The following is a 21,608-nucleotide window of genomic DNA, read 5'->3' as shown; positions in this document are numbered from 1 at the left end:
ATAAAAATGCAACAAGTTATCAATTGGCTATATCAAGATAGTAAAGCTGCCTGCATACTTTCAGGGGATATTTCTACAACCTGGACTCTTGGTTGTTCTGTTCGGCAAGGATGTCCCCTCAGTGCTTTACTATTTGCCATAGCCACTCATCCAATGCTTCAATATATGGACCACCTTTTGGACACTGGCATGTTGCACGGATTGGAAATTCCTCACAGCCGTAGCATGATTGCTCAAGCATATGCTGATGATTCTTTCTTTACCCCAAAAAATACTCAAAGCGATCTCTCCATGATTATGTAGGCTCTTTCTACATATGGTTTGGCTGCTGGTCTTCATGTCAATTTTCAGAAATCAAAGCTACTGCTGTTGCATGCTAAAGACTGGCATTGTCTTTTGTGGCCTGGGGAAATTGTTCCAACTTCTCAATTGATTCGACATCTTGGCTATCCTCTAGGTTGGGGGCTCACTCGTTCTCAACAAACTGATTGGGTGCTCACAAAGTTGAGGGCAAACCTTGAATATTGGAAACTTGCAACTGGCCCACTATGTGTTCGATTGCGAATAACGCAATCCATTTTGATGGAGATTTTTTGGTGTTCAATAAATGGCAAGAAAAGTCTCAAATTACTCTCTATGCATCATCTCTGCTCTCCAAAGATGCACGGGGGTCTGAACATACTCAATATTCAAATGCATATACTTGCTCACAGGGGGAAAATGATGTTGTAGTTTATGCAAGGGGATCAGCCTTGGGCTTTCATGATCCGCTCTCTTTTGTTGCATATTGATACTTATGCTTTTGGGCATTGGCAGCCTACACAGTGGGATTTTCTATTTGGCTCTATTCAAGGCAAGATCAGAGGCTGCCCTTTTGTCTCTCGTAAGCTTCTTGATTGGAAGCATATGTTATCCCACTTGGAATGGCATGGCAGGGATTCTTTGTCAGGAAATTCCTTGAGGGCTGAGAATATTTATTGGTCCAAAGTATTCCACCCTCCTTTGGCTATACAAGAACCCAGGCGTTCTTATTTTATATCTTTCAAAGGCATTTTTTTAGTGACGGATGTACTTTAGGATGATGGCACTCTTTTATCTTTTTCTACGGCTGCTAGTAAATATGGTTTGGGAGCTCATTATCGTCCTTTATGGCATAAAATTTCTGAAATGCTTCAACCTTTCTTGCCGGTACCTCGTTTGGAACTTCAGGATAGGCTTGAGGATTGGACTCTACATTCTTCTTCCTCTTCAGCCCGTCCTTTGAACCTGTCACATATCACAGTGCCTTCTCTATATAAAGTGTTGTTACTTCTGCCTTGGATTTCTGACAGAGCAAATTCTATTTGGCATATGGATCGCCCACTAATGTGGTGGAGAAACCGGTCCCTCTTCAGCAACAGCTTTTCCTTTGGTGAGTCCTACTTGGCATTTTTTCATCTGAGCAGTTACTCGCGCATAGACATATTGCTCCGGCTGTTTGCCACAGATGTCTACATTCTACTGAATCTGTGCCTCACATCTTTTGGCACTGTCCACACACTTGTGATTTCCTCGCTCTCATTCGACAAGGGCTTCAAGCAAGATTTCCTACTGTTACTTTTGGCAGGTTCTTCTGGTTATTTGGTTTTCATCCAGCTAGACAGGGTTTTGATTTATTTTTTGTTTGGGTGCGCTACTGGGCACTGTGGACTCTATGGATGGACAGAAATCATAGAGTCTTTGGTGATCCTACTTTTCCATCTTTTGTTTTTTTCAAACGATCTCTGCGGCAATCGTTTTATGATTGCTTTCAGACTCATTTGATTGATCATGATGTATATATAGCTTATACTGAGATTTTCAGTTGAGTAGTAGTTACTCCGCTTTTGAAGTAACTATAAATGTAATTATTGTACAGCAATAAAATATTTCTTCACCCAAAAAAAAAAAAGTGTGTGTGTGTGTGTGTGTGTGTGTGTGTTATTCGGTTACCCTATAAAGTACCGCTTCGGCAACAGGTTTTCTTTTGGCGAGTTCTTTTGGGAGTGTTTCCATCTGGGCAGCTATTAGCTCATTGACACATTGTTCCTGCACTTTGCCACAAATGTTATGCTTCTTCGGAGATTGTGCCTCACTTGTTTTGGCATTGTCCGTGCTCTCGTGAGTTTTTTTATCTGCTTCGACAGCGCCTGCGAGCGAGATTCCCATCTGTTCCATTTGGGAAGTTCTTCTGGCTATTTGGGTTTCATCCATCCAGACCGGAGTTTCATCTTATCTTCGTTTGGGTTCGCTACTGGGCACTATGGACTTTATGGACATATAGGAATTGTAAAGTCTTTGGTAATCCTACTTTCTCTCTGTTTGGCTTTTTTAGGCGTTCTTTGCAGCAGTCTTTCTTTGATTACTTGCAGACCCACTGCATAGATCATGAGGTCTTTTTGGCATATACTGAAATTTTCAGTTGATGTAATTGTAGCACCTTATTTTGAGGTTGCTACTCATATAATATAATCAATCAAATATTTCACCAAAAAAAAAGTGTGTTATTCGGTTTCCATGGGGAGTGCTTTTTACAAGGCTGTTTGCAAGAGCTCGCTTTGAATGCAAGCAGTTTGGGCATATGGCTACACAGTGCCCTTCTCGAGCTCCCAAACTACTAGTGCAAGCGAAAACAGTCCCACCTCCAAGTAAGAATTTAAATACCTCTTCTGTGATGAAAAACAAAGGGGTCAAACAGTTTTTTTATGTCCACGATAAAGGCAAAGCCCCGGCTGCCTCGAATGCTCCTGCTCCTCTTTCTATGCCTTTGGCATCTCAGCCTCAAGTGAAGGGAAAAAATTTGGATAGGAGACCTTTGCCATCCAGGACTTGGAATAGTGCATCCTCACAGGGCAAAACCCCCGTGAAAATTCTGGAATTGGTTTGACTTGGGCAGCAGTCACTGCAAATCGTACCCTCCGTCCAGAAGAGGAAGTTGCTGCTCTCTTGTCTTCTCCTCAAGCTGATTCTTCTTCTCAAGGCTGAGGCCCTGACCTTGAGGTGGAGATGCAGACATAGTCAGCTTGTTTGTTTTCTGTACATACTTGTCCTATATCTGTAAATATGCTTGACCACATCAAATGCGTTACACTCAATGTACAAGGTTTGTGTGATCGTACAAAGTGAAAACTTGTGTGGATGTATATCAGACAATTGCAGCCAGACATAGTGGCTTTGCAGGAACATAATCTGCACATGTATACTGGCCACACAGGACATTTTGCTGGTTATGATATTTTCTATGCTGGAGAGCACTCTTTCTCTAGAGTGGCTTTTTTGGTGAGGCATGATCTTCAGCCCGTTGTGGCTCTCAATGATCGCCATGGTAGATGGATTATCATGCAATGCTTGATTCAAGGAGAAATATTTGAATTTGCATTGGTTTATGCCCTTCAATCTTCCAAAGGTCGAGCATTGATTTGGGATGCCATGCATAATTATCCGTGGAGACACTATACTGGCCACACAGGACATTTTGCTGGTTATGATATTTTCTATGCTAAAGAGCACTCTTTCTCTGGAGTGGCTTTTTTGGTGAGGCATGATCTTCAGCCCGTTGTGGCTCTCAATGATCACCATGGTAGATGGATTATTATGCAATGCCTGATTCAAGGAGAGAGATTTGAATTTGCATCGGTTTATGCCCCTCAATCTTCCAAAGGCCGAGCATTGATTTGGAATGCCATGCATAATTATCCGTGGAGACACTATGCTTTCATCTGTGGTGATTTCAACAATGCTCCGCAACTGGAAGATAATACTTTGGGCCACACTCATATGTTGGCTTCTGGACAGCAGGCATGGTCTGACTTTTTGATTCTGTGTTTGGTGGATCTCTAGAAGGAATTATAGCCCACACTCCCAAGCTATACCTTTCAACATAATGCTCAATCTTCCTATCAGGCACGCCTAGACAGATAATATCATATTGATCCGCAGCATTGTGATGCCTTTACTTGTCAACTTTGGGTTGATCATGCCTTCTTGTATTCTAATCATGCACCTCTTTGGTTGAGGTTCTCCATGCATGACTTTCCTGATAACAGATTGCCTTGCAGAAGGCTTTTGTTGGTGAATAACAGTTATCTGGAACATTTTAAAGCTATGGTTTCTGATGCCTTCCGGCCTCTCTCTTCTCCAATGCTTTTTGATCTGGATTATGCATGGCAGGCTTTTGTTGCTCGAAAGCAAGCTGTGATTCGAAATTATGGTAAATCATTTATGTGAGCCACATGGGAGACTCTTGTGCATGCTAAACTTACTTGCCAGAGTCTGACTAAGCTTAGTCCCCTTCGGCCTTTGTCTTCTGATGAAAGCATGCACTTATGTCGGGCCAAATTTTGCCTCCAATCAAATGATCGAAGAAAGCTTGCTAAATGGGAAACCCGATCTCGACAAAGGGCTTTTTTGGAAAAAGGCTGCTCTTCGAAGCAATTTTTCAAAAGTTTGCATTACAAACGACAGGCTGCAAATATATGTTGGGTCTGAATGCCTCATGGTTCTTGGTCATCATCTCACTCTGAACTTGCTGATTTTTGTGTGCAGCCCTTCTCCTCCCATTTTGGGCATGTGGACTTTCCTTCTCCTGAGATTTTGTCTGCACGTCAGCTTCTTTTACAGCATGTCCATCCAATTCTTTCTCAAGCTTAGGCCTTGGAGCTGGAACTTCCCTTCACTGAAAGGGAATTTTCAGATGCAGTGAAATCTTGTGGTAAATGGAAATCTCCAGGATGGGATGGCCTCACTATTGAATTCTTTCTTGCTTTTTGGGATACTCTCTCTCTCTCGTCGTCAAATAATTTCGCTACCTCCTCCCGCTACCTCTGCTACCCCTCCCGCTACCTCTACTACCCCCTCGCTACCCCTCTCACTACCTCTGCTACCTCTGCTACCCCCTCCCGCTAACTCTGCTACCCCCTCCGCTACCCCTCGCTAACCCCCTCCGCTACCCCCGCTACCCCCCCGCTACCTCTGCTATCTCCTCACTAACCCCCTCCGCTACCCCCACTACCCCCCACTACCCCTCGCTACCCTCTGCTATCCCCCCCCCGCTACCCCCTCACTACCCCTCTGCTACCCCCCCCCCCTTTTCTTTTTTCTCTCTCAAAAAAAAAAAAAACCCGCTCTCAACTCCAACTTTAAAAAAAAAAAAAAAAGGCAGCTTCGACCTCCTGCAATCCCTTCTTTGCCCACTGTTGTTTCCCCCATAATGAAGGGAACAGGGGGATAAGGATAGGAGACTAGGCGGGAGACCCTTCGATCCAAATCTGCATACGCATGGAGATGGGGAAGGGAAACGGAGACAAAGTGAAAACACAAAAGCAACTCAAATTGGAGGACTTCAACAAACGTAGCAACCGGAGCGGTTTGACAGTGGACAGCACCGCAGCCCAAAAGAAAGGGGCCCACCCAAAGCCCATGCCGCTCACCACATCCTCGACCTCTATGGTTACCACCACTATTTCACCACCATCATCCGCCTCATCATCTACGCCACCTCTCTCCTCCCCCTCTCCTGCATCATCATCACAGGTCTCCTCTCCAGTAGCCTCACCACTGGCCCCACTAGCCACGGCTCTACAGTACTTTCCCCTCGTATCACCTCTACCTCTCAGTCAGCCAACCTTCATTACCTCGTCCGGCCTCGCTACTCCTACATATCACTCCCCCGCCCAGATCATGTTGTCCCCACCCTCAGTACAACCTCAGCAGCCCACCTTCATTCCAACCCCTCTCGAGATCCAGTTCCCACCTGGACTAGGACATCTTAGGCCCCCACCAGATGCTTAGGACTCCCTATTGGCTGAGATACACAGCATCCAGGCCCGTCAGGCAGAGCTGACACATTACACCCAGGAGTAGGCGCGCATTATACACGAGCAGGGCACCCTTATCCAAGGACTCAGACACGACATCACACAGCTTCGAGAGGAGCTCAGGACCCTCAGAGCAGTGCCCAGAGGGACCCCAGTCACAGAGATGGAGGCACAGATAGCCACGATACAGTCGGCTATAGTAGAGACGACTAGATGGGTGGACGTGGCGAAACGAGAGCCCGCAAAGGCAACCGTTTCAGCCACCATATAGGAGCAGTAGTAGAGGGCTTCGAAGGCCCTCAACATCTGGATACGAGGGATCACGCGAGACAGCATCAGCACCACTACGACGCCCATGGAGGAGACGATCACCTTTGTGACCACCACCATGGGAGTCCCCAACCATGGCATAGAGGGAGCATGGCGTGTTGGGAGAGATCCCAACCGAGAGCAGCCCCTAGTCATTCGCTTCAGAGATTCACATGCTTGACTAGTGACACTCCGACGCCGAATTCTCTACGAGAGCATCCCACCCTGTCCATGGACGAGGATTTGACACCACTACAGATTGAGGAGCGACGAGTTCTTCTGCAACAACGGGATGTTGCCCGCAAGGAGGGAAAATGGGCCATGGTTTGAGATGTTAGGTTGTTGACCGGCACCCGTCGGGCTCCCACCCGTACCTCCTAGGGGGATGGGGCCTATGAGACTCAGGTTTTCAAGACCCTAGACTGCACCATTTGGAACTGTAATGGTACCTTATGGTCAGACCTAGGGAACTTCTCGGAATCTTATACAGGACGAGACATAGTCTTTTACACGGAGACACACCAGAGCCCAGAGCGTCCACTACCGATAGTCAGTGGCTACACATGGGAGTTAGCCTTCAGGGATGAGATGAGGGATACATGAGGAGTCCGAGGATCAGGCGGGGTCATAGTATGTACAGGTTTTCCCTCGTTGGAGCCATCTCCATTGAGAGGAAGGACACACACTCCCGATTCATGTGGATCCAGATCTGACGCACAGATACCCATGACCTTTTCATAGCAATATGCTACTTCCCGCCAGACACATCCCACTTCGCCAAAGTGGCACGAGAGGAGGGTGAGACATCGCCATATGCACCCTTACATCAGGATATCCTAGACCTTTCAACCCGCAGGGAAGTTCTCCTCGTTGGGGACTTTAACGCCAGGACGAGCACGCGCCAGGCACCATTCTTGGACTTCCGAGACGACTCTATCATGCTACTAGACATGGACCTAGACAGAGCAGATATGACCAAGACCGCATCGGACCGACACGGGCTTGTTACACCATATGGACACGCGCTCCTTGATCTGGGCAGGATGCATGATCTCATCATCTACAACGGGCTTGACCTATGGCCCTCCTCAGGTGGTTTTACTTGCTTCCCACAGGGGGGGGGGCACTAGTGTAGTAGATTACATCATGGGATCCCCTACCTTCACTTCATGTATCACCGACTTCACCATAGCACCACTCCAGGAGTTGATCACACATACCTATTCTTCACTATCGCCACCCCACGCTTAGCCACACCACATAGGAAGCACGACACCTACCACGACATACACTTTGATCACAGCCTCTCACCAGCCTACTCTGGACGCCTAAACAGACTCCTAACCTACATCGATCACATACCACTCATAGAGGACCGTGCTGCCCTGATTAGTCGCACACTCCACGAGGGGGTCGATCACGGCCTCTCTGCTCTAGAGACAGCTACCATCGGTGACGGAGAAGAAGTGGATCGAGGAGTCCGAGAAGAGGCCTGCAACCACCAAAGGAATGCCGCGGGGTGTGAACTACCCTAGCCACCTCTCATCTCCTGGGAAGAGCTGTCTGGTGATCACTGGAATCCTCCAAATTGCAGGAATGGCAGCATCGATCTCCGCTCGCCGAGCCTGGATCCCACGTGCCGTACCTACTGCTGCTGCCAACTCGCCTGGGCCCAACTGGCTATAGACGTCCCTCCAAACCCGGAGCGAGCGCGCAGGCCCACGCGCCCAGAGCGCCCATGGGATATGGGATCTCTCTCCAAGCTGGTGACCTGTATCATCTGTCACCTGGCTGCTCCAGATCAGGGGCTATCTATCTACCTCCTCTCGACAGCTGGGGGGAACCTGAGAGAGGTTGTGCCGCAACTTCCTCTAGACCGAGATGAGGCCGCGGAGGAAGGGGGAACGGGGCTGAGTCAGCGGGACTGAAGTGAAGATCCACCGGATAGACGGCTGCCAATCGCCCCCTCTCTGGGGGATACACGCGCTGAGACCATGCTGAAGCAAGAGCTTCCACGTCTGCCCTCCTGGGGTCAGACCGTGGATGACTAACTTGCCAAGTAATGCCTGACTCTGCAGTTCTGGATCTATGATGCCAAGACCGCCCTCTGTCTGGGGGAGAATGACCGTCTGCCAGGCCACCCGGGCTCTGGTGGTGCCGGAACCATCTGAGCCAGACCACAGAAAGTTCCGCACCAGTCTCCTCAGCTAGGCTACGCACGATCTCGAGAAACACCAGCAAGAAGCCACGTACCAAGCGGTGGCTAGAAGGACCTGATTGACCACAAGGGCCCTGTCTGCCAGAGATAGCCTTCCGTCGTATGGAAACTAGGACCGGTAGGAACTGCTAAGCCGGCGTGATATCCAGCCCTACCTGGAATCCCAAATAACGTGTCGTCTGTCCTCTAGGGATCCAGCGAAACCCCAGGAAAATACCTTACTGTGAACTAGCTCCCGGATCCGTAAGAAAACCAACTAACTTATGCCAGTTGATTTTCGCCCCAGCGGCTAGGCAAAAAACCTCTAAAGATAGTCTCACTCGCTCCAGTGACTCGATATCATCCTGCACATACAAGGCCGTGTCGTCTGCATACTCGGAATCCAGAAGTTCTGCATCATCCCAAATAGGGAGGCGCATCCCTCGAAGACCAGTGGTACGGGCTCGTAGGAAGTGAGTCATGGCCTCCACAAAAAATAGGAAGAGGTAGGGCGCAAGCGGGCAGCCTTGACGTACCGAGCCCTCGAGGGTGAATCTCTCCCCCATCCTGCCACTGATGATAACCCGGCTGGAGGCCGATCTGTAGAGGCTAGCAATACCTCTGATCCACTCGTCCGGGAAACCGAACCGAGAAAGTGTGCCCTCCAACAAGGACCAGTCTACCCTGTCGTACGCCTTCTCAAAGTCAAGAAGGAGTATGGCAAGGTGCTGGCCACTATGCTGGGCCCACTCCATCGCCTCTAAGAATGTGAAGATGTTGTCCAAAATGCTGCGATCTTGGACAAAACCGGTCTGGGTGTCATGGATCAAGTCATGTAGCAAGGGTCGGATATCATCTTGGCGAGGATTTTATAGGCAGTCGGGAGGAGGGTGATAGGGTGCCACTGTCTGATCTCCTGACGGTCCCCCCCTTTGGGGATGAGGCAAATCAAGCCTGTCGCAAGGCTCTCTGGCATCTGTCCGCTGGAGAAGATATGCTAGAAGCCTGCGAGCAAGGGCTGGTGGATCTGCTCCCAGAAGGTGGTGAAGAAAGCTCTAGAGAGCCCATCCTCACCTGGGCATTTCTGCCCATCAATATCGCTCACAGCATCCTGCATCTCTGCCACGGTGAAAGGGGCGAGAAGGGTTTCACTCATGCTAGGCTGCATGAGCGACGGCGTATACCTCCACACCTCCTCCCTGCATCGGCGGGCACGAGGGTCTGGGGGCTCCTGCTGGAACAGGGATCTGTAGAAATCTGTCGCCAAGTCCCTGACCTCGTTTGGATCTGTCCTGACACTACCATCCTGCGCTCTAAGAGATCAGAGCTGTTCCCCTGCTGACCTCTGGCCATGAGTCCTGAAGAACTCTCTGCACATCCTGTCGCCTTTCCTAGCCCAAAAGGACTTGGAAGCATGAAACGAGAACTCTGAGCGTCGCTGGGGGATCTCCTCTAGCTCGGGCTCTAACCTCTTGTTGTCTGAGCTCCTCAGAGCCTGGAGGCAAGGTCTCGTCTGAGACCCCTCTCCTTCGCCCACTACTGCTGCCTGACCAGAGTCGCCTCCTGCTGACATATGAGACTAGACTCAGCAAGAACCTGAGCTACCTGAGCTGCCATATCCCCCATGGGGTCCCAATCCTGCTCCCACAAGTCCACTATCCTGCTGTGAACCGCTGCTCTGGAGTAGATGGAGTCTGGGATCCGGCACGAGCGGGGAGGTAAGGAATGAGAGGCTGAGTCCAGGACTAGGATGACTGGGGCATGGTCAGAGAGGGTCGTCCCTGGAACCACCCCTGACTCTCCACCTCTGCCTATCGCCCAATCACTGACATAGAAACGGTCCAACCGCTCCAAAAGTCTGCCTCCCTCCCTCCTGTAACCCCAAGAGAAGTCCAGGCTCCCTGTCCATCTGCAGAAGGAAGGCTCCATCCAACTGTCCCGTCCTCCCTCAGCGAACACGAAGGAGTCCCATTCCGCCTGCTCCGCTGGAGCTATACCGAGGAACTCTGGGCCCCGTCCCTGCTGATCCTCTAAAGTCTCAAGGTTATTGAAATCCCCTCCTACAATCCAAGAATCCATCTCTGGCAACAAGTTTGTCTGTCAAAGAGCTCCAGAAAGCGGCTCTCTGTCTAAGGTCGGTCGGGGCATAGATATTGAGGATGCCGATGCGGGATCCCTCAATATTCAAGCCCACCCAAAGCGCTCGTTCTGGGATCAAGGTGCCAAAACCACACACATGCTGAACTAGAGAAGCATTGATGGAGGTACAGACAGCCCCGCTCCTCCCCTGCTCGCCAATTGAAGGTTCCCAGTAGGTGTGGGAGCGTCCTGTGAGGACCTTCCCACACTTACTGGTCTGAGAAGCCAAAAGCTTGTGTTCCTGTAATAGGAGCACATCTACCCTTCCCACCAAAGCTGGCTGGAGCTCCTGTCTGAGCACCATCTTCCTGGGGCCGCGGGTTCCTGATGAGTGGAACCCGTTGACGTTCCAAGAGATAATGCGTATACTCATGAAGAGAAGGCCAGGTTGCCAATTTCCAATATTCAAGCTTTTTCCGGAGCTTGATTAGAACCCAATCAATTTGTTGTCGACGAGTAAGTCCCCAACCCAAAGGATAACCAAGGTGTCGAACTAACTAAGTGGGTGGGATGATCTCCCTTGGCCATAAGAGACTGTGCCAGTCTTTAAGATGCAATGGGAGCAGCTTAGACTTTTGAAAGTTAACATGAAGGCCAGCTGCCAAACCATAAACTGAAAGACCTTGCATCAAAGCAGAAAGATCGAATGCTCCCACCCCTCCCCGCTCCCGTCTACCTCCCTCGCGCTGCACGGCCCCCTCCCCCCTTCCCCTCCTCCCTCTCTGCCGCTTCTCCACTTGCAGCCGCCACGCCTCCCCCCGTCCCCCTCTTCTCCTTCTCCGCCCCTCCACCCTTCCTCGCCTCCCCCCCCTCGCATTGCGCTACCACCCCCCCGCCCCTTTCCTCCCCCTTTCCCACCCTTGCGCCATGCTGCCACCCCCCCCCCCTTCCCCTCCCTCCTCTCCTCCTTGCTTCCCCGCCCCCCCTCGCGTCGCGCTGCCACACCCTCGCCCTCCTCCCTCTCCTTCCCCATCGTACGCCGCGCTGCCACCCCCTCCTTCCTCCTCCTTTCCTCCCCTCCCTCGCCATTCTCTCCCCACTCTACCACCTCTCCTTCCCCCGCTTCCTCGTACGTCTCCATCCCTCCCTCTTTCCTCCCCCACCCCCACCCCATTCCTCCCTCCCTCTCCTCTGCCACTTCCTTTCCCCCGCCTTTTGGAGCTTTCGCAGTTTGTCGGTGCGGTATGGCGGCCGTAAGTCCGGAACCGGTCGCCCAGACGGACCCCCCCCTCCTTCAGCCTACCGCATAACACTGACAGAGCATCAGGTCTCCTTGGTGAAGCAAGCTACCACTGACTTTTCCCAGACGTCCGTCTATGGGAGAGTCATTGGCTACGCCCCTTCACGAGCAGACATCAGGGACTGGTTGCAGTCTATCCTTTACCTTGAGGACAGCCACATTGAGGAGGTCGCACTCATGGGACGTGGTATCTTCTGGCTCAAGCTCTCCTCAGCATAGGCTGCGAGCGATATGGTCAGACGGTCCCCTACCTCTGTGGGTGGGAAGATCATCCTTATGGTCCCATGGTATAGGGGTTTCAGTGTAGCGGACTTCGATGCCCGCTTCCGCATTCCCTGCCATCCAGTTACCCTCATCTTCCCAAGCCTCGCAACAGAGCTTCGCCTGATCATCAAGGACTTGGGGGCGCACTTTGGCTGGCCCATGCAGGACACCTTCGTTGATGCGGCGGCAGCCCAAGGGGTGCCACGTGTCAAAGTGGTAGTCCTAGATCCGCAGAGTATCCCCTCGGAGTTCGAGATTGAGACGGACACAGGTGTGGTGACGCAGCGCATTATGGTCACTGGTCGCCCAGGTCAGTGTTTGAGATGCCACGGCTTCGGGCACCAGGCGCGCTCTTGCCCTCACTTCAAGGGACAGAACCTCAGATGGCCCCCATCCAGGCAACTTAGGATCCCCCCCGCCAGGCATCGACACCCCCTCCCGAAGGGGAAGGCTGGACTGAGGTCAAAAGGAAACGGAAAGGAAACAAAACAGTAACAAAAAAGCCCCCCCCTCTCGAGCAAGAGACCCCTGTGATCACCAGTCAGCAGCAGCCTGGTAAGGGGAAGGAGAAAGGGAAGGAGAAGGTTAGCCAGCCTCCCCCTCATCCTTCACCCCGCCCCCCCCCTCCTCCCCCCTCCTCCTCGGTTCCTCTATCTCCCCCCCCTCTGGGACCCCCCCCGGCACCTTTGGTTTCAGCCCCCCCTCTCCCTCGAGCATGTTCCCGTGGGAACCCCCCCATCCGCCTGCGGCCCCGAAGCCAGCACAGACCTCCTCCGTGCCTATCCCCCCTGGCCAGGTGGAGGGGAGAGGCCCTTCCCCGTAGACAGCCAGCACCACCACTCCAGCTCCTTCGACAGCCAGCACCCCTCTTTCTGGTTCTGACTCCTCATCTCTGTCCCCCCACCCAAGGGCAGCTCCTAGAGCTCTACCGTTGGAGTTTTACCGAGCAGGACCTTGGGATTACTTGGATGCAGCCAGTATTGGCTCCTTCCCTGCATGCCTAGACATCAGCATCTTCTGCCTCCGAAAGGGAGCGGAGGGTAAGGTGTCCGTCCTTGCCCCTCATGATGGTCCTAGCTATTCCTTCACTATCACCAGTGACGAGAATGAGCAATGGACGAATGAAAATGTTTGGGAGACGATTCGTGATCAGTCCCAGGAGCAGGTGTAGGACTGGATCGGTAGCAGAGTAGCAAAGCTTCTTCAGCAGCAGTGGAAGGAGGTGATGTTCGTCTGAGATGGCGCCACAGCGCCAAACGCTTCCGCCTTTTGGTCATCATTCGACCGCCTCTGGAGTGGATCTACGCGGAAGGGCTCCGCCCTTGGAGGACCTCAAAGGTAGCGGGCTTCTACAGTATTTCCCAGGCGGAGGCTTCGAGTTGGTTAGAGAGAGCTTACCACCATGGGACGAAGGGCCTTTCCCCTCTGCTGAAGGTTTTAGAGGATGGGTCTGATGATCCGGCCTCTCCTTCGAAACCTTCACAAAAGCGCCTTCGTCTGCACACTAGACATCCTCCGACCACCTCGACATTGACCGCAAGCAGACAGCTGTTTGTGGCCCATCTCTACATGCTCGCCTCCGAATAGTGCAGTCCATACTTGTGGCGTACATTCAATTCTATTTGCCTTTGATCATGTTCACCAAGGTAGATCTTGATTCCTTTATGTCTGTCATTATGAATATCTTTTGGCATTCCAAACATGGCAGAAAAAGTCTCACACTACTTTCGGTGCATCGAAATTGTTTCCCTAAGATGCATAGAGGTTTGAATATCACTAATATCTAGGTGCACATCCTTGCTCGCAAGGGGAAAATGTTGCTGCAATTTCCCAAAGGTGATCAGCCCTGGGCTCTCATGATTCAATCTCTGCTCACACATATCAGTACTCCTGCTTTTGGTCATTGGCAACCCAGTCAGTGGGATTTCTTGTTTGGGTGCATTGATGGAACTTTGCATGGCTGCTGCCCTATGGTCTCCAATTTTCTTCTTGACTGGAAGCATATTCTGTCTCACCTGGAATGGCACGGTCGACTTTCTCTGATGGGTAATTCTTTGCGGGCTGAAAGCATTCACTGGTCAAAAGTTTTTCAGCCTCCGCTTGCTTTACAGGAACCTCGCCGTTCTTACTTTATTTCTTTTAAAGGGATCAATACTGTTGCTGATGTTATTCATGATGATGGCTCTATGCTTCCCTTTTCTCTGGCAGCCACACAGTATGGTTTGGGTTCTCATTATCGTACATTGTGGCAGCGAATCACTTGTATGCCTCCACCTTTGGTCCCGATTTCCCCTTTGGAACTCCAAGATCGATTAGAGGATCGGACATTGACTTCCCTTGGGTCCTCCTCTCGTCCTTTGAGGCTATCTCAGATTACTGTGCCTGCATTATACAAAATCCTTTTGCCTCAACCCTGGGTTTCAGAAAGGGGTAATTCTCTTTTGCGAATGAATCAGTCAGCTAAGTGGTGGACAGAAAGACTGCGGCAACTTTGGGCAGACCAGATTCCACTTTGGCAACAGCTCTTTTTATGGTGCGTGCTTCTGGGAATTTTTCCATTTGGATAGTTGCTGGCCTGTAGGCACATTGCTCTTGCTTTATGTCATCGGTGTCTGATTTCTCAGGAGATTGTGCCTCATTTATTCTGGCGTTGCCCATCTTGTCGGCAGTTTCTGGATTCTCTTCAATAGAGGCTACAAGTGAGATTCCCAACTGTTCTCTTTAGGAATTTTTTTTGGCTCTTTGGTTTTCATTCACAGCGACTAGAGTTTCATCTTTTCTTTGTTTGGGCTCGCTATTGGGCACTTTGGGCTTTATGAACAAACCGCAATTGTAAAGTCTTTAGTGATCCCAATTTTTCTTTGTTTGCTTTATTTAAGCGTGCTCTGCAGCAATCTTTCTTTGATTGCTTGCGGACTCGCCAGATAGATTAGGATGTATATTTGGCTTATACAGAGATCTTTAGTTGATGTATTTTCTAGTGCCTCTTTTCTAAGGTGACTATTCTTGTAATATAATCAATCAAAGCTTTCACCAAAAAAAAAAAGTGTGTAAATACAAACCTCCATCATACATACAACCTTCACAATATCCTTGCAAGGTGGTGCTAAATGTGAGTGCTTCATCCACTCACGAATTCCTCCCTCAATCCATCCTGAGATACTGTCTTTGGAGTAGGTCTGGTAATTTGTGGTATAGGTTTTGTCCGTTAAGGAGACTTCTTTCAAACAAATGACTGCTTGAAGGTTGATGGACTGCCTAAGGGTGTCTACTACAAATGCTCAGACTTCAATTTGTGATACTCTACTTGACCCTTGCCTGGCAATGTCTATTTAGGATTACATTTCGGTTTCTTACTTAGCATTGTTAAGAAGCATCCAGGCTCTCACGTTTTGGCACACATATATTAGCATTTATTGTTGCTCTCATGCATGACTTTAAACATTAACAAAGTATTTCTGTCTTTCTTTTTGCACTTCTTCGTTCTCAATTAATGCATAGTCACTTTCTATTCGGCAAGTATGTGGCTCAAGTTTGCTTGTTTATTGCACAAAGGTGTCTAAGGACAAAAGGGCATGTGCAAAGTATGTCTATGAAATCTACAAAACTCAGTAGTTTCTTTTTACTGGCTTCTTGAATTTATTCTTGCTTTAGTTTGAAACGATTAAATAAACGCACAAAAATCCTAGCTTGAGTATAGCAAAATGAAATTTTCCTTACCAAGTCCAATGGCTCACAACATCCACAGCCACAAGACCTGTTTTGATTGATCTACCAGCTGTGTTGAATTCTTCAGAATCATATTTTGTACCAGCAAATTTTCCATCAAAAAATGTGATCAATATTGTCAATACAGCGAAAAATGCACCATATCCCAATATGATTGCATATCCTACACCCTGCAAGGCACATTCACGAGAAAATCAGACCAGTGTGGTAAATGAGTTCAATGAGACACCATTTTATCTTGCGCCTTAAAATTTTTGTACTTGACATTTCCTTTGAATATCCCTACTGCACAGCACACATTTCAACTAGGGAACCCCTATTGTTGGTCGAAACAAGTCATCAATGTGTGAACCACTAATTCAAATTTTCAATTGTTGAAATGAAAAAGGAGAATTGGCACTTTTGTTCAAGATTGTACATTTCTATTTCTACAAGCCTTAAAATATAGGCTCTCCTCAGTTTTTGCTCCTCATGCTTTTACTAGAGTCAAGAACTCTCGAAAAATTCTATGTGAAGTGAGAATTGAAAAAAGAAAATTGATGGACAAAACACTGACTCATATGATACTGACCATCTTTTTGTCCCAAACCCAAATAAGTGCCTAATTGTCTAACATTCACCTTAAAGAAAATCACTTATCTTCGTATGGGCGGCTTACAACTAACGAAGATGAAGTGCTTACTTTTGATGTCTTGTATTATAATTATAATTTCTCTTTAATGCTTCTTCAAGGTGGGAAATAATGAATGAAAATTTGTACCTTCAACCTGTATAGAGATGTGGGGTTGTATAAGCAATGTGGGCTCAAAAACTCAACAACATAGTAAGCTCAACAAGTTGAAGTAGACAAAGAAAATTCCACAATAAGCATTGCAAATACATGAAATACTAATCTCAGAAGTTTGGTGTGGGGGTCTTATAATCAAGTTTTTTATTTCTCTTATCCCAGTTGCAATCTCGTGCCTGTTAACCTCTCTTAGTACTAGTAACCTTCTTTGTGCTTGGAAGGGCTTCTTTCTTCACTAGCCTGCATGCCCTCATTTTGCTTGCCCGCTCCTCTTCAACTTTAGGCCTCTCCTTCCACATGCTTGACTACTATCCGCTCATCCTGTGTGGTTTTACACTCACTGCATATATGTTTTTCTTCCTCTGCCTCTTACGTTTTTGCCTTGATTTAGAAAATTCTCCTTTGCCTGGCCAATTTCAGGCCTTCTTGCTCTTATTAGTTCCTCAAGTGTTAGATTCATGACCCCTGTCTTCTCCAAGATTAAGTGGCAATTTCTACCACAAGCAGGCAAATTTCCTGCCGTCATTTCTTCATGAGGTTGTCAACCGTCAGGTTTACAATTGTCGTCGGCCTTATTGTTTACCAGTTTATTCTCCCTCCTACTGTTATTGGCCAGCAGTATCCTTTTTCGAGCACATCTCTTCTCATTGCATCCAAATCATTGCCTTGGTCTTTAGTTTGCTTTTTCTATTATTTTTCATTTCTTCTCCAAGACCCAATGTGTTCCATACTCCGTCCATTTATTATTTGTCTTTCATGCAATTTTATTTCGGTCCCTCCTCTTATTGCAGCCAAGCGTACTTCTTCAACTCCTCTTGGATCAAAGGACTTTGTATATCCACTCCACCCCAACCTATTGGAATGGGATTCTTTCTTTTAAAGAGTCGCATGAAAAACTAAATACAAACGCTAGGGTATTAGTGAGGACAGTCTTTATTGGACACGTCACCTTTCAGCATCCTTCTCTCGTGCTGATGTGCAAGTGGATTTAGCCAAATTTGACCTTAGAGAGCTCTCAAAATATGTGATTTATCCTTCTTAGCTGTGGCTTCTTCAAACTTCATTTGGCTACTCAATACCAAGCCTCTATCATTCTTTGGGGAACCAAGAGGATTGCATTGTTTTCCTTGAACTATCCTAGATTTTGGCATTAGATTAGGGTAGCCTAGAACCCTGCCATTTTCCTAGCTTACCTACTCCATACAAGGGCTTCTGGTCTATCTTCTTCGCTTTTTAAGACTTTTCCAAAAGCTCATCTTAGAGAGCTCTCAAAAGACAGGATTTATCTTTATCATTCTCAGCCATGGCTTCCTCCAGCTTCACTTTGCTTCTCAAGAGTAAGCCTCTACAAATATTTGGAGGACCCTCATCTGTATGCAAGATTGTCTTGTCTCCCTTGCAACATGAGCACCTGATCTTTTCCCAAATTCTAGCTTTGGATTAGGGTACTGTATGACCCTGCTATTTCCTAGCTTACCTACTCTATACAACAGTTTCTTTTCCAATTTTGGCACTCTTGTTTACTCTATTCCAAACCTAATTTCAATGGCACAGACTGATGGAGTACCAACTCTCCATACCACTTACTGATGATTCTTGAAAGATTCGATGGAGCTTGAACCTCCTTGGTCTTAATCCAAATCGTCATTATTTTTTGTTCGGCTTCCTTCAACCAGGGTTGGCCAAGTAGCATAGGATATCCACTATCTTCCATACTAATTACAATCAACATCCCATTTGAGAGTATTCGCCTCTAATCAGCCATATGTGCTGAAAAGGCTGAATGTTTGAGATTTCTCAGATTAAGCTTTTGAGCCGAATCTGTAAAGATGATGGTCCATCGTCAATGATAACACACTTGATGGTGGTGTTCCATTCTTTAGCATTTGCTGAGTCGTCTTGATGACAACATACATTGAAATGAAGACTCTAATGAAGCAAGCAAAGGCACATCAAATAAAAGTTATCACTATACCACTTGGTGGCTTGGTATTGAATTCAAAGAAAAAGCGAAAGAGTGTAGACATGTAGGCATCATAGGCTTCTATGCAGTGAAAGAGAGCCCATTCATTTGTTATTAGTCCCCAAGAAGGATGGAACAATGGCCTTTTTTTAAGTACTTCAAGCCAGGAAAGAGAGGATGAAAATTACTACAAAAATTTGTTGCTTGTTTGTACAACAATGGGTTTGATGAAAGCACAAGGGTGGATAGTTCCTTAGATTAAACAAAGTGGATCTCTATGACTTGGAACTGCATGGCTTTCATCAGAAGGTCTTTGTTGCATCGAGCTCCACACAGCATGAAGAAAAGCACCCGCTTGCAGGGCCTTTTATTACCACAGAAGAGCAGTCTCTGGTTGGCCTTGTAGGTCGTTCAGTAGGTGTGCTATCCCAGTCGGCACACTGGGCTGGATTGGCAGAGCAGAAGCTCAGACGGCCCTGTCTGGGTCAATTTCGCAGACTGATACAGTTGGCCGGGGTGCAGGGGGACCTTGTGCCCTATAAAGGGAACCTGCCCCCTGGGGCTCCTCAGCAGTTCATTATGCAGGAACAGTTAACAGTCAGCCAAGGAGGCATGCTCCCAGGGCACACAAGAGTGAATACTAACAGTGAGTTGGAGTCAGCATATAAAGCCAGTTTTGGGGCCATATCTCAGCAACTGTATGCTGTAAGGGTTCGTACATGATTGACAGGTTTTGTACTTGGATTCTACATTATATATGTTTCCTTTCTACTGTTTCCTTTCTACTGTACATCTGAATGTACTTTATCCAGAATCTATATGTGCTTTGTGCCTACTTGTGTGCACATGCTGAAGTGAAATAAAGTGGTTGTAGTATCCTGGCATATCTTCTGCATTAGACGGCTTGAGCTCATAGTTGGTGCTTGATGCAAGGTTATTGGTCTTCTACATAGTGGACACATTCTTAGAGGTGTGTTTTCAAACATCTTTGGAGAGATTTCGATGTTGTCTGGACATCTTCAAATATGTAACAAAGCTTATATAGAGTTATTTTCCATTCTTTGCAGGAGAGATCGTTGTAAAATCTATTCAGTTGTTATATGTTTAGGACTTCTAGTTTTGGTTCCATTCGGAACTTTGAATTACTAATGTAATAAGTCATCTCACAGAGAATAAAGAATAAGTCATCTTTCGACAGCAGCGTCATGATGGGCTGCTGAAGTGCCTAGACAGATTCTACATAGGGGACTGGGCTCTACACAAAGGCAGCTCCACTGGCATTCTAGCAGGAACCACGATGTTGGACCACTCTTTGGCGGTCCTTCACTTGGAGCAGCCCCGTTGTGGACTCCCCCACGAGGAAAGACCTAGTGAGGGATGGGCGGCATGGGTGGCTGAGATGATCTAGCGGAGCAGTCAAGAGCTCCAGTGCCAGGCTCTTAAGACGGAGAGCCTCTCTTCAGAAGCGGGAGAGAAATTCGTCGGGTAGCATCTATTGAGAGACTCAGGGAGCAGGATCCAGGGTCCCAGTGGCTCAAAGACCTTCTGGAGTTTGCACGATCGGAGTTACAGGATTTGGAGGCCTGTAGAGCAGAGTTTTAATATCACTTTTCCCTGGCCAGATGGGTCCAGCAGGTGACATGATGACTTGACAAATTTTCCAGACCACAGGTTGCAAAGATTCAGCTCAAGCGACTCAGGAACTTGTAGGGACATGCACACAGACCCTCAGGAGATCCTCAAATCGTGCGCTTTTTCAATCGGAGGAGGCTTCACCCACCACTCTTTCAGCTAGAGAGGCAGTATGGGAGCAAGTTCCCGAGTCTGCAGATGTTTGGTGGCGCCCTTTACTGATGAAGAGCTTTGGGAGGCCTTGTAGGTCCTTCCAGCCCAGAAGTGCCTTGGAGAGAAAAGCCCGACTTCAAGCTTCTTTCGGTGCTTTTGGCTGCCAGGAGATCTTCAACTTTGGATCCCTTCCACATTCCTCCTTGAGTAGAGGCTGGATATGTCTGATTCCAAAGGAGGGACATAGGTCAGATATTCATCAGTGGAGGCTGATCACCCTTCTTCACATGGCTTACAATACCTTGGCCAAGGTCTTGAGCTTGCGTTTGAGAACCCACTTGCCAGACATCATTCACGAGACGTAGACCGGTTTTGTCCAGGAGCATCCTGGATAATATCTTCACTTTCTGGGAGGCAATGGACTGGTCCAAGGAGGAGTCGTAGCCTCTCACCATTCTTCTTCTTCCTGTTCAGTGAGACAAGGCTGTCCACTGGCCCCCTATTTGTTCCTCTTTGTAGCAGAGGCCCTAGGTTACTTTCTACGCCCTCAGGCACTTGGCCTTATGGGGATGAGGCTTCCAATCCGGCAGGAGGACGAGCTCCTAGACTCGGAGTTTGTAGATGATACATCTCTCTATGTGGATGGCTCAGCATCCAGTCTAGAGAGGGTCAGGGGAGCCCTGTCCATTTATTGTGAGGCTTCTGGAGCTCGCATGAATTGGACCAAATCTGTTGGTTTCTTCACAAGCCCGATCCAGGAGGTTTGAGATTGGGGAGCTGATTTTGGCTTTTGGTGGATCTAGAGAGGGAAGACGGCGAGGTACCTGGGCTACCAGGTTGGCATTGACATTTCGATAGAGCAGCAACTCAGCCCAGTCCTAGAGAGTGTTCGGCGTAAGGTATTGTACTCTAGCTCCGCCAAACTCTTGCTTGCAGGTAAAGTGTTGGTGGTTAACCATGTCCTTCTTGCCACGGCCTGGTATATTGCCTCTTGTTGGTGTTTCCACTGGGGCTGCATGGGGTAGCTACGACACTTGGTGCAGAACTTCCTATGGTCAGGATTGGATGGAATGCCTAACACCAGAGCAAGGGTGGCTTGGTAGACTGTGATTTTGCCCTAGGCACAGGGTGGAATGGGTATTATTGATTCGAAGATGTAGAGCAGAGCCCTCTTGGGCAAGCTGGCAGTGAGAGGCCCCACCCCAAGAGCATAACCCTGGAAGATCCTCCTCTAGCGGGGCCTGCTTGGGAACACTCCTCGCATGGGAGGTTAGTGCAGCAGCCTTATAGGTGGATCTTCTCCGAGGCTCCTTTGACAGGGAAGGATTCTCCATTGATGGGGAGTCTCTACAGACTGTGGC

General features: G+C 48.4%; 1 protein-coding gene across 3 annotated transcripts in view; it reads right to left on the bottom strand.

Moving 5' to 3' along the window:
- Positions 1 to 21,608, bottom strand: part of LOC147886941 (urea-proton symporter DUR3-like) — a 96,663-nt gene that overhangs the window by 69,261 nt on the left and 5,794 nt on the right. For all 3 annotated transcript variants that reach the window (XM_087394449.1, XM_087394451.1, XM_087394450.1), the window contains exon 3: positions 15,704 to 15,882. In XM_087394449.1, the coding sequence (XP_087250575.1) occupies positions 15,704 to 15,882 (179 nt within the window). The remainder of the gene's footprint in view (positions 1 to 15,703; positions 15,883 to 21,608) is intronic.

This window comes from Dipteris shenzhenensis, chromosome 23 (genome assembly GCF_047967505.1).
Source record: "Dipteris shenzhenensis isolate YYH24624 ecotype China chromosome 23, Dip_SZ_1.0, whole genome shotgun sequence".
Lineage (NCBI taxonomy): Eukaryota > Viridiplantae > Streptophyta > Polypodiopsida > Gleicheniales > Dipteridaceae > Dipteris > Dipteris shenzhenensis.
Note: the sequence above shows the minus strand (reverse complement) of the source record. Positions and strands in the feature narration are given on the sequence as shown.